The 16,473-nt window shown below is 42.0% G+C and overlaps 1 protein-coding gene across 3 annotated transcripts in view; it reads left to right on the top strand.

The window, feature by feature from the left end:
* The first annotated feature begins 6,487 nt into the window (after positions 1-6,487).
* IFI35 (interferon induced protein 35) overlaps positions 6,488-16,473 on the top strand; it is a 34,811-nt gene continuing 24,825 nt past the window's right edge. The window contains exons 1-2 of one of the 3 annotated variants that reach the window (XM_072111788.1): positions 6,488-6,609; positions 13,499-13,535. Coding sequence is in view for 2 of the 3 variants with exons in the window: in XM_072111787.1 (XP_071967888.1) it covers positions 6,550-6,609 (60 nt within the window). In the remaining variant the exon portion in view is untranslated. The remainder of the gene's footprint in view (positions 6,610-13,498; positions 13,536-16,473) is intronic. The other 2 variants (XM_072111789.1, XM_072111787.1) reach the window with 2 other exon arrangements.

Genomic DNA, 16,473 nt, shown 5'->3' with positions numbered 1-16,473 from the left:
ACCTTGAGAGCCAGCACTCTAAGTTTGAAGGGGAAACACATAAGGATATACTCAGACAACACCACGACTGTGGCTTACCTTCGACATCAGGGGGGCACCAGGAACCCCGATCTCCTCAGTCTCTCAGAGAAGATCTTTGTATGGGCAGAAACCAACGTCTGCTCTCTCTCAACCACCCATCTAAAGGGGGAAGAGAACTTGATAGCGGACTATCTCAGTCGTCAAGTCATAGACCAAAACGAGTGGTGTTTGAACGAGAACATCTTTGCACGTCTCACACAAAGATGGGGACAACCAGCAATCGATCTCTTTGCTTCCAGCAAAAATACGAAGGTTCCCCATTTCTTCTCTCTGGAACCAAAGACTCCATCTGGTCAAAGGGACGCCTTCAGTCAGTCCTGGAGCGGGCCTCTGATGTACGCATTTCCCCCCATACCTCTTATATCAAGAGTGGTTCAGAAAATCAGAGCGGATCAAGCCAGAGTTATTCTCATTGTTCCCTGGTGGCCCAAAAGGAACTGGTTTCCGTGGTTAGGGAAGATGGCGTTGGAAGAACCTATCAGGCTGGAACCTCTAAACGACCTTCTATTCCAGGGTCCAGTATACCATCCAGACCCACAGGCTCTCCAGCTCTCAGCGTGGATCCTGAAAGGATGTTGTTGATATCCAAGGGGTTATCAAATAAGGTAATTTCCACGCTCAAGGCAAGCCGCAAGCCGGTTACTCATAAAATCTACTCCAGGATATGGGGAAGATTCATATCCTTTTGTGACAGGACTCCTCCTAATCAATTGTCCCCAAATATTTCACAGGTGCTGGACTTCCTGCAAGCGGGATTTGACAAAGGCCTTAAAACAAGCTCTTTAAAGGTCCAGATCTCCGCCCTCAGCGCATTCTTCGATGCCCCACTAGCGGAAAACAGATGGATCCAAAGGTTTGTCAAAGCTACCAGTAGACTAAGACCACATATAAAACAGAATATCCCCAATTGGGACAGGGCCGGTGCTAGACAAAGTGGGGCCCTGGGCAAAACTTAAAGTGGGGCCCCAAAATAAAATTTTATGACCAGTCACAGTCAGTAAGAGGCTCCCTTTAGTATGGTAAAACAAACTGTAATATGGGAGAATTATAGGAGATAGATAGATGATAGGGAGAATGATGGGCAGCGCGGTGGCTCAGTGGTTAGCACTACAGCCTTGCAGCGCTGGTCAACATCTGCAAAGAGTTTGTATGTTCTCTCTGTGTTCCTCCCACACTTCACTAAATGACTGGTATGTTGAATAGATTGTGAGCATTATTAATTATAATTATTATGATAAAAGATAAATGTGAAAGATGATAGAGATTTCTAGATGCAGAACTATAACATAGTCATAGTATATATACAGGAGATGGATGAGAGATAAATACAGTAGAAGAGAAATAGAAGATTGATTGAAAAATAGATAGAGAAAAAGCGAGATATATAAATGGTCAGATTATATGAGATAGATAACTAGACAGATAGATATATAGACCGGAGATAAATGATGAGCATCCTCACCCAGGAATTCAACCAAGGGGGATTAACCCTTTCACCACCAAGAATTTCTGGATATTTTGTTGCGTTATCGACCACAGCAATTTTTACAATTTGACGTTTAAAAAAAAAAATTTTGCCCCATTTTCAAAATTGCATTAAAGAGTTTGTAGATAGAGGCGCCTTCATGCAAATTTGATTCAAACTGAAACATTTTATAAAAAATACTTAAAATTTGAACTTTGATGGCAAAAAATGTGCTCCAAACCGAAAATATTTACCTTCACATCTCCTAAATGTAATAGATGGACATGTGTAGAGTTCACAAATGTCTCATATTGATACGTTCACATAAATAAATCATCATAATATCACTAACACTGTAATAACTAGATATCTGCTTTTCAGCAAGAAAATTTAAGACAGTCACAATCTGCAAAATATGGCAATAAAACAGAATAAAAAGTAAAGGAGCCATAAAACCTATAAAATTTTGAAATCCAACAACCAGGCCATGCATTTGGCAATTAACATTCAAAATTGCCTCTAAAATATGTACAAATCCAGATACTTATATATAAAAAATATAATTTCCTAAAACAGTAAGATGTGAGGGGATCATACATACTCCACATGTGGATAGTCACCAAATTATGCAGGAAAGGGAACGTTACACCCACAGGGGAAACCAAACTATTTGTGCAGAAAATTGCACTGAGCATCACACAGATCTATTATTGTATGCTCCTTACACAATGGTCACCCAAATAATAACTATATATCCATAAACCCCTCTAATGACATAATAACAGTCACTTTTAGATGTTTGCCATTGTATTATCTGCACCATAACAGAACCCTCTGCGCTTCATAAGAATGTGAGTGAGAACGTCATAACATGGGTGTAAATAATGGAGGATGGTGTGGATAACAACTTTATTCCAGAACATGTGGGTGTTTTTGGTGTTGCATATAACTTAATGGACATGTTCTGGGTCATGGTGTTAATATGTAGCGACATCAGGCGAAGAGGATCGAATGTTCATCATGTCAATTTTTGCAAATAAAAAAAAAACTGGCACCAAATAAAAGGCAATAAGAGAGCAGGTGTGTTCTTAGATAGTTCTGCATAGAGAAGGGTTAAAAACATGAATATTAGATGATATTATTCCTTATCAGAATGTAGTAACATATAAAGTGACTATTTCCATTATCTGTGAGGTGCAGCAGCTTCTGTGTGCAGCAAATTCTCCCTGTATCCTGATGGCTAAGAATCTGGAGGGGGGACACTTCAGGGGGCTATATCTCTGGCTCTGTGACTCATAGAACCTCACTTCTTTTTTCCTATGAAAGAAGAGAGTCTCCTCTTTTATATAAATGTGTTTCTAAGTGTCAGGAAAACGGAGATATTAACTGTTAAACTGCTGTTGGCAGTGATTTTTATTTATAAAAATGGCACCTGATATTCTCACTTTAAACCTGAATATCTCTGGATCCATAGCACCTAGAAACAAAATTCAAGATTCATTTGAAAGAAGAGATTCTCCTCTTCCAGGGGACAGGGGGCCCTGGGCAATTGCCCACTTTGCCTACCCATAGCGCCGGCCCTGAATTGGGATCTCTCATTAGTACTAGATTACCTCACGAAAACACCATTCGAACCCCTAGAAACGGTTAATCTTAGAGAACTGACGTTAAAGCTCACCTTCCTCATAGCTATAACAACCGCTAGGCGTTTGGGAGAAATTCAGACCTTGTCGATTAAAGAGCCCTATCTCAAAATGTATGAGGACAAGGTCGTACTAATGTTAGATAAAACCTTCACACCCAAGGTAGCCTCATCCTTTCACCGTAATCAAGAGATTATTCTACCTTCCTTTTGTCAGAACCCAAAACATGCTAAAGAACGGGAATGGCATACATTGGATGTCAGAAGATGTCTCCTACATTATCTTGAAGTTACCAAGTCCTGGAGGAAACATGACAACATTTTACTCCAGTTCAAAGGAAGAAACAAAGGCAAAAAAGCTTCAAAAGCATCCATTGCTAGATGGATCCGGACGGTCATCAAGGAAGCTTACAGTGCCAATAACTTGGACATTCCAGGGACTATTAGAGCTCATTCAACCAGAGGAGTGGCAGCCTCTTGGGCTGAGAAACGAGGGGCCACACTAGAGGACATATGTAAAGCAGCTACCTGGGCAACTCATCTAACCTTTGCCAAACATTATAGGCTAGATATTCAGAGTGCTAGAGACCAGTCCTTCGGAAGGAAGGTCTTACAAGCTGTTGTCCCCCCCTAAAAAAATTACTTATCTGGTACATCTCCAGTTGGGGCCGTCATGGGGGACGCTATGGAAAAGGAGAATTATTCTCACCGTTAATTCGGTTTCCATTAGTCCACCATGACGGCCCATATATATTCCCACCCTGAATTTTCAAAAATTTAAATTACCTGTTGTTTTGTGTGCAGTAATAACATAAAATAAATGAATTGCATCCAAGGCCGGTGTAGTTATTTGGTAGCCACTGGAGTACGGATGCCGGGGTGGGGTATTTAACCTCTCTGCTTCCTGTCCCTACAGAGGTCAAGGGTCATCCTCCAGTTGGGGCCGTCATGGTGGACTAATGGAAACCGAATTAACGGTGAGAATAATTCTCCTTTTCCGGGCATTTAACCCCGTAACGGAAATTGGCGACCACTTTTTTGCCATTTTGAAAAATATAAAAAATTCTATAAAAAGTGATCAAAAGCCCATACAGTCGTCAAAATGATAGCATTAAAAAGTTCATCAAAAGTTGCAAAAAATGACACTACCCACAGCTCTGTGCACTGAAGTATGAAAAAGTTATTAGTGCCAGAACATGGCAAAATGAAGAATTTTTTTTTTTTTTGTACAGGTTTTAATTTTTTTAAATGTATGAAAACATTATAAAACCTGTACAAATTTGGTATCCTTGTGATCGTACCGAACCAAAGAATAAAATAGACATGTGATTTGGAGCGCTCAGTGAAAGCTGTAAAATCCAAGCCCACAAGAAAACGGCATTCACTGCATTCTGAATTTTTTTCCCGCTTCCCAGAACACGGCATGGAATAATAAATACATCACTATGAAGTGCAATTTGTTACGCTGAAAACAAGCCCAGAGCACTGTACATGGAAAAATAAAAAAGTTACAGATTTTTGAAGGTGGGGAGTGAAAAATGAAAATGCAAAAACGAAAAAGGGCCACGTCACTAAGGGGTTCCATACAAGCACCACAAATATTTCATGTTTTCAATTGGAAATACTTTCTGCATTATTTCTCCTGTTTACTATTATACAAAGTGTAGTTCCATGTTTGGCCAGCAGATGTCATTGTGAAACTTGGTATAAAGCCAAGACACTGGCAACACCCAGTGACACATGTTCTATTCCCAGGCCTGGCAGGGTGTATATACAGTAACATGTCAGTAAATAAGGTTCAACCCTCTATAGTCCACAGTCCTCATTGTCACAGTTATACAATTTGAAGGAGTCCTAAAACATTAATTCTGACTACAATGGTTCTGCCTTAAAGGGGTTTCCCCATGAAAGAAAGCTCTCAAGTTTTAATCCCCTAGTGATGTTTACACAATAAATATAATTTTTTTTAACCCTTTACAATTTTAGTCTGTTTTATTGCTCTTTTTGCTCCTATCACTCCCTAGACAGGTCAGTGTAGGATTCAGAAGTGTGGGATGGACACAACCTAAGCAGACGCTTCATGATTCCTCTGTGCTATGAGATTTTGTGTGCTGACAATGTGGTTAAATTATCAGGGTACAGGGTTTAGCTACACTTTAATTTAACTTCTGAAGATTCTACTAGTATCTGCCACACAGAAAAAAAAGAAATGAGCCCCGATCAGAGTCGTTAGATGGATAAAAGTCACAATGACACACTTAGCTCTGCTATCTCGCCTATAAAACACAGTCAGCACTACTTTGTTACTCTCTCCCCTCTGATCCAGAGCTTATTTTGTCTATAGAGCTGCTGCTGGACAGAAAGTACCTCTGTCTGTAATGCTCTTTGCTTCCTGCTCCTCCTCCTGCAGAACAAGAGAAGCTATTCATGAGAGGAATCTGCCGACCATAGTCAGGAGTTTATGGTCGTGACCAAGGACAACCAAACTGTATAGAGACAGGTTGGAATTATATCTTTGAAATGCTGTATCTCTCTTAATAACAATGTATTAGAGAATGTGTTATCTTGTTATCCTCAGTATATTTAAAGGGCATCTAACACCAGGATGAAGGATTGTAAACTAAGCACACTGACATACTGGTACATGATCTTCTGTTCTTTTAGCTTCTTATGCCCTAGTTTTTACAATGAAAGGCTTTTAAAAATTATGCAAATGAGCCAGAGGGGTTCTGGGCTCTGTTGGTGTTAATGGAACCTGGAGCCCTTAAGTTAAAGGCTTTTTACTCTTAAAAACAAGGACATAGGAAGCTTAAAGAGCAGATCCTCCCATAGGGGGCACACACCACCGTCAGTGTGCTTGGTTTGCCTTCCTTTATCCTGGTGTAAGAATCCTTTAAGAATTTGTCTTTGTGGGATACCCCTTTAATATAAGCTCCTGATTCCTTGGACCCCCACTGACTTACACCAGAAAACTGTTTAAGGAGAACATTTTTCCACCCGCTACTTCACTCTGTTTACATTAGCCATTCATTGGTGTAGCTGATCTATAAATCATATAGACAGAAGTGTATATGGCTGCAAGTTGATATCTGTGTTATACCCAGACCCCAGCAGACAATGTAGTTATGTGACCATAGAATGTAAAACCAATGTTAGAGTATATATTCACACGTGGCAGAATTATAACCAAATAATTGAAAATAACATTCGTTCTTCGCATGTCAATGGATTGTGGAACCGCCTGTAACAAATCTGCAGTGTGTAAATACACCTCTATCTGGGAATCAGGGCAGAGTCTTGTGAATTATGACTGCAGGAAATTCCACACTTTTTTTTCTTTCTAGATTTTCCTCTAAGAGAAATGAAAGTGAAAGCTGCAAAGTGCTACGAAGACAAAACGACAAACGAGGTGGCAGAGAAGGTAAGGACATTTAACTATTTATTCCTCCATTATTCCTATATTACAGAGCACAGAGGAGCGGGGGTGCCATGTGTTTTGTAGTGCTGGGCGTCATACACTTTGAGTGCTATATCCACATTGATACCTCCCCATATGGCTGCTGCAGTGCGTGTTGTAGATCTGCTGTGAGAAGGGAGTGAATAACGCTTTATGCTCTCATACCACCCAACTTTTGAGATTGTCCTGTGACACCCCACCATGTACAATGACCCGCGCCTTAGACGCACCTATACTGTAAAATGTCAGCCATTACATTTTCAGCAATTACATTTCTTCCCTTTCCCCTCACTTACAATACCATAGCTTTCTATTCTCTCCTCCTCCTTACATCGTGGCCTTCCCCCCTCACATTGTGGCCCTGTCCCACTGACATTGTGAACTCTTTCTTATATCGTGGCCCCCTCCTCCTTACACTGTGGTCCCTCTCTCCCTCCTCCTTACATTATTGCCTTCTTCCTTACATTGTGGTCTCCCCCCCCCCCCCCCTTTACATACTGGACCTGTTGCCCTCACATTGTGACCTCCACCTCCTTACATGGTGACCCCTTCTCATCACCAAATTCTGGACTCCTTTTTACATTGTGTCCCTCCTCCATACATTGTGGCCCCTCCTCCATGCATTGTGGCCCCTCCTCCATACATTGTGGCCCCTATTCCATACATTGTGGTCCATTGCCTCCTCCTCTTTACATTGTGGCCCTCTCTTCCTCCTTCTTACATTGTGGCCCCCGATGTACTTTGACTGGGTGGATGATAAAACCTGTTAGACCTTGTGCACACAACCGATGCCATTAATATAATATGGACATCGGCAAGCGGGGGGAACGGTGCTGAAACGAGCTGTAAACAGGGGATCACTTTCCCAAAACGGTCATGTGCATGAGGCCTTAGATCAGGATTACACAACCAGTGACCCACTGAGCTTTGTGTTGCAGCAAGCATTGACCAATTAGCACTGCCATCAATGATGCTGTAGACCAATGTGTCCAAGGTATCATAACCGCCTCCCAATTTGGGACACAATAGTACAGCACAGACCGCAGTGACGTGCCAACCCCTGCAGTACTATTATGTCATGCGGGTGTATATCACAACATATGACACCCTCCTGTAGCCCCCACAATTGGAGAAAACTTCAATCATGGGTGTTGACCATGGCATGCAAGGGGAATGCAGCTATTTTCCCCCCTGGATGGGACCCGCCTAGGAGATCTGATCCTTCCCTTAGCAGCCCCGAGGTCGTATGTGTACCCCAGGGCTGCCCAATATTTAGAGATGTCAGGCCCTGCATCCAAGGAGGGCCACACTGTAACTTAATAATAATAATTCTTTATTTATATAGCGCACACAGATTATGCAGCGTTGCACAAAGCATGTCACATTGGTCCCTGTCACCATGGGGCTCACAATCTAAACACCCTACCAGTATGTCTAGGAGTGTGGGAGGAAACCAGAGTACCCAGAGGAAACCCACACAAACACGGAGAGAACATACAAACTCTTTGCAGATGTTGACCTGGGTGAACCAAGAACCCCAGCGCTGCAAGGCAGAAGTACCACTCACTCTGCGGCCCACAATGCGGCCCATAACTTACTGAGCATGTGTCAGTTACATTATACCGCACTGTATTATATTAGTAGTGCAGTGATTTGGACTAGTGATCAGTGATCAGAGCATTGTTCAAGTCCAAGTTTAAACAATGTATAAAAATAAAAAACAATAAGTGAAACACATTTGTATAATTGAAAATAAACAGAGTTAAAGTACTTGAAAAACATCCCTTCCATAGAAATACCTTATACAGTAAAAAAAAAAAAACACAAAAAAACTCACATAATTTGAAAACTCACATTCGACCCCCATAGTGAACGCTATACAAAAGAAAAACTTCCAGAAAACTTTTCATCAAATACCTTTACAAAAAAAGGTGGCTGTTATGTTATGTGGCTGTCACGGGTTGCGGGCTCACCTGTGCCTTCGCTCCCCGCTGGTGCAGCGCCAGCGCCTCCCACCTCTCTCCTGAGTCCCAGCCTCACTCAGTACGTGCGCATCCCTGTGTCCTAGGGCGAGCGCAGGCCTCAGGAAATTTAAAGGGCCAGAGCACCATTAATTGGCGCTGGCCATTTTCCCATAAGGCTATTTAAACCTGCCTCTCCCATCACACCCTGCCGGATCTTTGTGAATCACAGCCTTAGAGAATGCTCCCTACATTATCCTGCGTTCCTGTGCCTCCTGGGTACCCTGCTGCAGCAAGACCATCCCGTGAAGACCAGGTGCCACTTAGATTCCAGTCCCGGGTGACGGCTAATACCACCTCCCGTGGTGGTCCAGTGGATCCACGCATCCCGAATCCTGACAGTGGCCCAAAATGATATAACTGAGAAGAACAAATTTTCTTACGCTCAACCAGCTCTGTCATCAGAAAAATACAGAAGTTATACAATACCTTTTGAAGATGAAAATGCTAAAAAGAATGAGCTTTTTTCCATCTTTTGTTTTTATTTAGTAAAATTGGGCAAATAAAATTATATATGAGCTATCGTCATAATCGTAGACGCCCACAGAATAAAGATAACATATTTTTCGTCATGGTACAGTAAACGCCCCTCATCCATATGCTAAAAATCAAAAACAAGAATCAATTATTTTCTTTTCCACTACCCAGGAAGCGTTAATAAAATCTGATCAATAAGACATAGACAACAATATATATATATAACCAAAGATATAGACAATCTATAAAGTGCAAAAAATATGTCCACACTACGAAAAAAAAAAGAAAACAACTTATAGCCTATACAATTTGACAAGGCAAATCTTATTTGAATGGCACTACTGTCATCAGCAATTGGCCTAATAAACCACTGCCAGTATACTGTTCAAAATGCATAACACCTTCTAGTTTTTGTTTCTTTCATGGCCCAGTGTGGTGGCATCACTCTGGATCAATGACCATCAATTACAGTGAAAAGGGCTTTCTGAGGAAGAGTGAGCTTGAGTTCAGTGTTAAAGGAAACCTTTCATCAGAAATTGGCCTAATAAACCACTACCAATATGGTTTCAAGCAGCTGAGCGGCTTCTAGATCTTGTTTCTTTCATGGCCCAGCTTGTTGGCCTCATCCAGAAAATCTACTTTGAAGTGAGATGTAAGTTAGATGTATAAAGTCAGGGAGGTGGAGAGTTTAACACTGAAATCAAGCTCTCTCTCCCTCTGAACACCTCCTCCCTTGTGACCAGGGCCGGATTAAAAGAGGGGCTCCTGGGGCTCGAGCCCCGGGGCCCCCACCACTTTCACTCAGTCTCTGTTTCAGTCTCTGTGAGCTGACTGTCTCTGTGAGACACACTGCCCCCTGTCAGCAGGTTGTGATGGGACGACGGTGGCGAGTGATGACGTGATGACTGTCGGCGTCCAATCACTACATGCTGCCACCAAAACAGTGCATTGGCAATCTTCCCCAGCGATAGAAGCTGTGTCTTCAGTGGGCGGCGGCTGCCTGAAGAGCGAGGAAGAGCCTGCAGCGTCGTGGGATCACTGGAGGGGAAGGTGAGGTAAGTATAAAGTTTATTATTTTGTGGCCATTTCCTATAGGGGGCTGGTGGCTGTATTCTGCAGGGGGCTGGTGGCTGTATTCTGCAGAGGGCTGGTGACTGTATTCTGCAGGGGGCTGGTGGCTGTTTTCTGCAGGGGGCTGGAAGCTGTATACTACAGGGGGCTGCTGGCTATATACTACAGGGGCCTGCAGGCTACATACTACAGGGGGCTGGCAGGCTACATACTACAGGGAACTGGCAGGCTACATACTACAGGGGGCTGGCAGGCTACATACTACAGGGGACTGGCAGGCTATATACTTCCAAATACATTGTTGGAAGGGCCCCCACCAGTTTGGGCCCAGGGGCCCCCACCACCCTTAATCCGGCCCTGCTTGTGACTGACATCATGCGCCAGACTTCAGGAGATCTGATCAATGATGTCCCTGGACTGAGGATTTCAATTTCAGGGAACAGGGTGTTCCAAGGCAAGGAAAGCTTGACGTCAATGTTAAACTCTTCGCCTCCTTGACTTCATAAAACCAATTTACATCTCACTTCAAAGTTGATTTTCTGGATGATGCCACCACACCAGGGCATGAAAGAAACATCATCTTGAAGCTGCTCAGCTGCTTGACAATATACTACTAGTGGTCTATTAGGCCAATTTCTGATGACAGGTTCCCTTTAAAATCTCTCATTCCTTGACTTTATACAACCAATTTACATCTGACTTCAAAGTAGATTATCTGGATGAGGACACCACACTGAGTCATGAAAGAAACGCAATCTGGAAGGTGTTCAGTTGCTTGGCAACATACTGCTAGTGGTTTATTAGGCCAATTTCTGCTGACAGGTTCCCTTTAAGGCCTGGCTGTGTGCCCACATATCGACATATTCAGGAGAAATTCAGTAAAAAATGTTATGGTGCATTTTGGCATTTGATTCTTTGTAAATGTATACATTTTGCAAAAAATAAATTAATTTAGCCAAAAAAACTACAATATCAAAATTGCATCCCCATTTTGTTTTTACCACTGTGAAACAGAACAAACTTCTTAAAAGTAGTTTTAAGTACGTTCTTGGGTATAGTTTCTATAATGGGGTAATTTATGGGTTTTACTACTGTTATTAGGGGGTCAAAGTAACTTAAAAGGTAAGCAGGCCGCAAAAAATGTTAGTCTTGTCGATTTTCATGAAAACGCAAAAAATCTAACTTAAAGAGGTTGTCTACTTTCAGCAAATAATTGATATGGTTTGTGTAAGGAAAAGTTATACAATTTTCCAATATACTTTCTGTATGACTTCCTCTTTGTTTTTGAGATCTCTGCTTGCTGTCCTGCTATAGAAATCTGTCCGTGGTCACACAGGTTCGCGGCTCGTTAGTATCACAGAGAGTAATCAGAGCTTTATGTTATAACGAGCCGTGCACCGGTGTGACCATGGACAGATTTCTGTCCACTGGAAGTAACATAAAAACTTTCTACAGAATGACAGCAAGCAGAGATCTTGAAAACTGTGAGGAATTGATACAGAAAGTATATTGGAAAATTGTATAACTTTTCTTACACAAGCAATATCAATTATTTGCTGAAAGTGGACAACCCCCTTTAAAGTTATAAGCCTTCTAAAGTCTTAGAAAAGGATGAGAGGATGCATAAGAGACCATGCCAGCAACTTTGTTTTTATGGCTTACAAATACTGATACAAAATACTGATCAATTACTAATTGTGTGAATTCCCAGCTCGTTTCCCCTGCAGGTCTGCAGGCATTACACTGTCACACAATAGACCTCTGCGGATCCCTATTGTTTACCAAGGACAAACAATTTCACAAACATAGTAAGTTAATGTAAGAATGACTACAGCTAAGCACACACATAAAATGTCAGCGTATCCCACTGCTTCCAGAGGAATCTGCTGACTATCTATTGTGTAGGGGGCGCAGTGTGAGTGCCAGGATACATGTGGGCATGCGGCTTTCAGTCCTTTCAATCCTTTGTTTGCTCAAGAGATAAGTGACTGATACCTCTTGTAGTAAACATGCATGCTCAGCCGAGATTGGTGATGGATAAGTTGACAGTGGTCTTAAGTGTATTTACTTTTAGAGGAGGTTCATTGGCCTGCATATGTCCTGCAATATGGTATTTAGCCATCCTTAAGGTCAGCTCACAATCCATTTGTTTCTTCTTATTATTCTTAAATTATTGTAAGCCAATACCAGAAGTGAGATAAAACAGAGATACAGTATATAGAGAAGATTTGCAACCCGTCTGTACCATTTACCCCATCTGGTCTTGGCTGTGATAAAGATGCTGTGAGTTTCAGCAGGGTAAAAATTTCATATCTGAAAAAGATCATTGAATACATTGGGGCACATTTACTTACCCGGTCCTGCGGAGTTCACAGAAAGTGCATGGTTCAACCATCATGCACTGTGCCGCGATTCAGGAAGATCATGCGCCCGATATCCTGCATGTGTCACTTCCCTGTTAAGGTCCAACAGAGTTCACCTTCTTCTTCCAGGTGCATGTAAATGATTGATTTTGCAACAGAATTTGAAAGTTAAATCCCATGCTCAGTCCGAATCAGTCAGATAGTCTGGCAGTCGGCCGCCCCGATTTCTATCACATGAAAGCTGGAGCAGCTACACCACAGTTCGATCGCGTGCGACACAATCCCCAGTTAAATACCTGTCTCAGCGGTGCAAATCCCCAAAAAAATTTTGGAAAAAGTGTGGCCGCGGACCCTTAGCAAATAAGCCCCAATGGGTTGGTGTCCAATGCAAGTTCTGCAAGTTATAAACACACTCAGAAAATGCCCTCGGATATCGTGAACACAGTCCAAATTGTGAGATTTGAATGCGGTGCACGGAAGGACCTGAAACCCAAGTGGATTATAAACAATGTCCAAGAAGAAAAAGGATCCGACACTCAACATCCAGAGTAAATCTTCAAGATTAGATCAAGACTACGGCTGACCAGATCTAGATACGTCTAGAGCTAGACAATCGCTGGTAAGTCAAAACAAAACAAGATCTGGATGCATCGAGATCTAGACTAAGGCTGGAAAGCCGAAACGCGTCAATCAGAGATTTGTCTGTTGCGATGTGACCACAATTTTAATGTACAACGATTTTAAAGAATAAAAAATTGGAAGATTTACTCTGTTGAGTGCATGTTGAGTGCCGGATCCTTTTTCTTTTTGGTCTTGGGTTTATGTACCCTCAGTAGATGCATATTAGTCCTGCCTCAATGCTGTATGTGCACTGCAATCTTGTGAATTCATATGTAAAGTGATGCCTGATTTGTCTTACAGATATCATTGCTGTCCCCCTGAAGACACCAATAATATGGTAAAATACAAGAAACATTTGCAACTTTAGCTAATTAATGATTTAATATGATTTAATCAAAATGTTGAATAATTTACAATAAATCCAATTACATGGAGAGTGTCTGACTATGAGGGGCAGGATTGGTTGACATTAATCTAATGGGATCAGCAAGACATTTAGGCTTCATGCACACAAACGTATGGCGGGTGAGCGATATCCATAGAAAATAGTAGCCGCACAGCCGTCGATGTTGTCAACTTGTTGTGCTCTACGTACCAAGTCTGGGCGCCACAGCCCTCTATGGGGGACGTATGCAGCCATTAATATGTGCCCCGTACGGTCATGTGCATGAGGCCTTCATTGTTCAAAAATTAGAGGGATGATCCAAGACTAGATAATTATGGTGTATCCTTATGATAGGTCGATGCAATGAGATTGGTGCGGATTTGGTGCCAGGCGACAAAGCAGCTTCTAGATTGGCACAGTGTACAGCTGCATACACACAAAAGTGCAGTTTCAGTGCTCCACTATCACAGTTTTGCTTAGTCATCAGGGTATTGGGGCTACTAAGTAGTAATATTTTTCACACACCCACATAAAAATTTCTACAGGGCAATTTGGGACACTAAACCGATGGCCCATAAGGGCCTGTGGGTGGTCTGGTTCCCCAAATAAGCCCAACAGATTCGCCTTATAGCTGCTCTATAAGGGTGGTGCTGATAGTATGAAAGAAGGGTGGAGTAAAATTGCGCCCACCACGGGTTGCAGGTATTTTCTGTGCCTGGAGGCATCACTGTATGTAGTATCTACATGGGTCTATTATTAGGTGATGCGTTAACAAGAGGGGGCAGGGAGGTGAAACTAATTTTAATCTCTACGGTATAGGAGAGTGTTTGTATAGAACAAATACAGTTGTATCATTGACACCTCAATTCTAGGGCAGGAAAATAAAAAAAAGCATTGAATGCAAATGAAGAAGGGGTGAGGCTGCAGGACATTGCTGCTGGATTATAGAGCAACGTCCTGCAGCGAGCATGATGCAAATCCGAGCTGCTGTAATCTCATTTGTTTGGGTGCTTCAATAAGGTTTAGATTTACTTTAGATCCCATATTATCCCATATTAGCCAACTAATCCCTTTACAGGAAATTTACCATCAGGAATCTACTTATTTATAGATTCAGATGATAGATTCCTCAAATCTAACGGCTATTTCACATTAAGGGCACATTCACATGGCCGTCTGTGGGGACGTACATGCGGCCGCAAATTTGTGGCCGGATGTACGTCCCCATAGACGGCAATAGCGGCGCGGCGCAGATGCGGTGCCACACATGTGTGGCACCGATCCGGCCCGCACACCGCAAAAAGATAGAGCATGCTCTATCTTTTGGCGTGTGTGCGGCCGTGCGCGCCGCTATTCTCTATGGAGGGAGGAGGGGCCGCCTCCTCCTCCTCTCCAGCACACGGCGGTATGTCCGCACGGCGGGCATACCGCTGTGTGAATGTACCCTAAAGTTGTTTTTCATGTTCGTGTTTCAGTGATTTCCACGGAAGCCTCACAAATCCATTGATTTCTATGAGTGTTTTCACATTGGCTTGTATTTTCACTGATCCGTTGTAGGTGGAAAAAACTTTGAAACACATCCTATTTTTTTCACGAGTGCTGATCATGAGAGGAAGTAGAAGGCTATGGGTCCGCAAAAAAACTGATGAATCATCCGTTTATTTTTACTGATGAGGCTGAAAAACCAGGTGTGATGTTTTCTAAACGATGTTAAACCTTCTGTTTTTTTTGCGGACACGGAGACAAAACGGAAGAAAAACAGAGATGCAAAAGAAAACGCAACAAAGCTGAGCACCAAAGCCAATGTGAAAGCGCCTATCTCATCCCTATACACCTTTTACTATTTTCTTATATTTCTTTTATTTATATACTTATTAGCTACAGAGGCAACTGGGGACTGGAGTAGCCTCTGTGAGATCCGGTGCTAGGGCTACTCCGTACACCGAGTAGCCCCTGCACAGCAGCCCCCCTACGTGTCCATGCTGCCTGCAGACGAGGCGGCTCCCGGACCCATGCCCCAGTAGCCTCTCCAGCTAATTAGTATATAAATAAAATAAAGTATTAGAACAAATAAGCTACATTTTAGAAAATAGCAAACAGTGTATGGGAATGAGTTAGATTTGGGGAATCTACAGTCTGGATCTACTAACTCCTCATGCACACGACTGTATTGTCTTTTCTGTTCTATATATACGGCTGTATTCTGGCCATAAATACAGGACGTATTGCACCATATCCATACCATATCCTAGGAACCTAGATGGAAACTAAACGTATATACGGCACATACCTTGCACAATCGTATGCAGCACATATTCATCCCGTATTTTATACGTTCCCATTGACTACTACTGGCTGTAAGGAACAGAAATACATGAGAAAATAGGACATGCTCTATATACGTCCATGTATGTGGATGGCCCTATTGCACATTGGAATTGCATGGGGTTGTATGCTGGAGATATATACGTCTGTTTTAATATGTTCTCTACACCTTCGTGTGCATGGGGCCTAAGTAAGTAGATTCCTGATGGTAGATTTCCTTTAACCTATGTTGTTGCATAACCAATATTCACAGGGACTGTATAAAAAATAGCTGTGAAGGAAAAGAAAACAGCCCAACCTATAAGGCAAACAGAAAAGTTTTCGGGATAAAGTTGGACTTGAAACGTGAAAGATTATTAGAATTTTTTTTTTGTAGATTAAAAGGATTTAGTGTATTATCTGATAAAATATTATAGGATCTGTTTATACTTTGATTTATTCAGTTACTTTTTCTTTAATAATTTGATTTTCCATTCCATATATAGCGCCAAAACTGTTCAGATCAATTCAGATCTTACTTGCAAATACATAAGATTTGCTTTAAATGGCTCAGATTGTCCCAAAT

Source organism: Engystomops pustulosus, chromosome 6 (assembly GCF_040894005.1).
Source record: "Engystomops pustulosus chromosome 6, aEngPut4.maternal, whole genome shotgun sequence".
Lineage (NCBI taxonomy): Eukaryota > Metazoa > Chordata > Amphibia > Anura > Leptodactylidae > Engystomops > Engystomops pustulosus.
The sequence above is the reverse complement of the archived record's forward strand: the minus strand, read 5'-3'. Positions and strand labels throughout refer to the sequence as shown.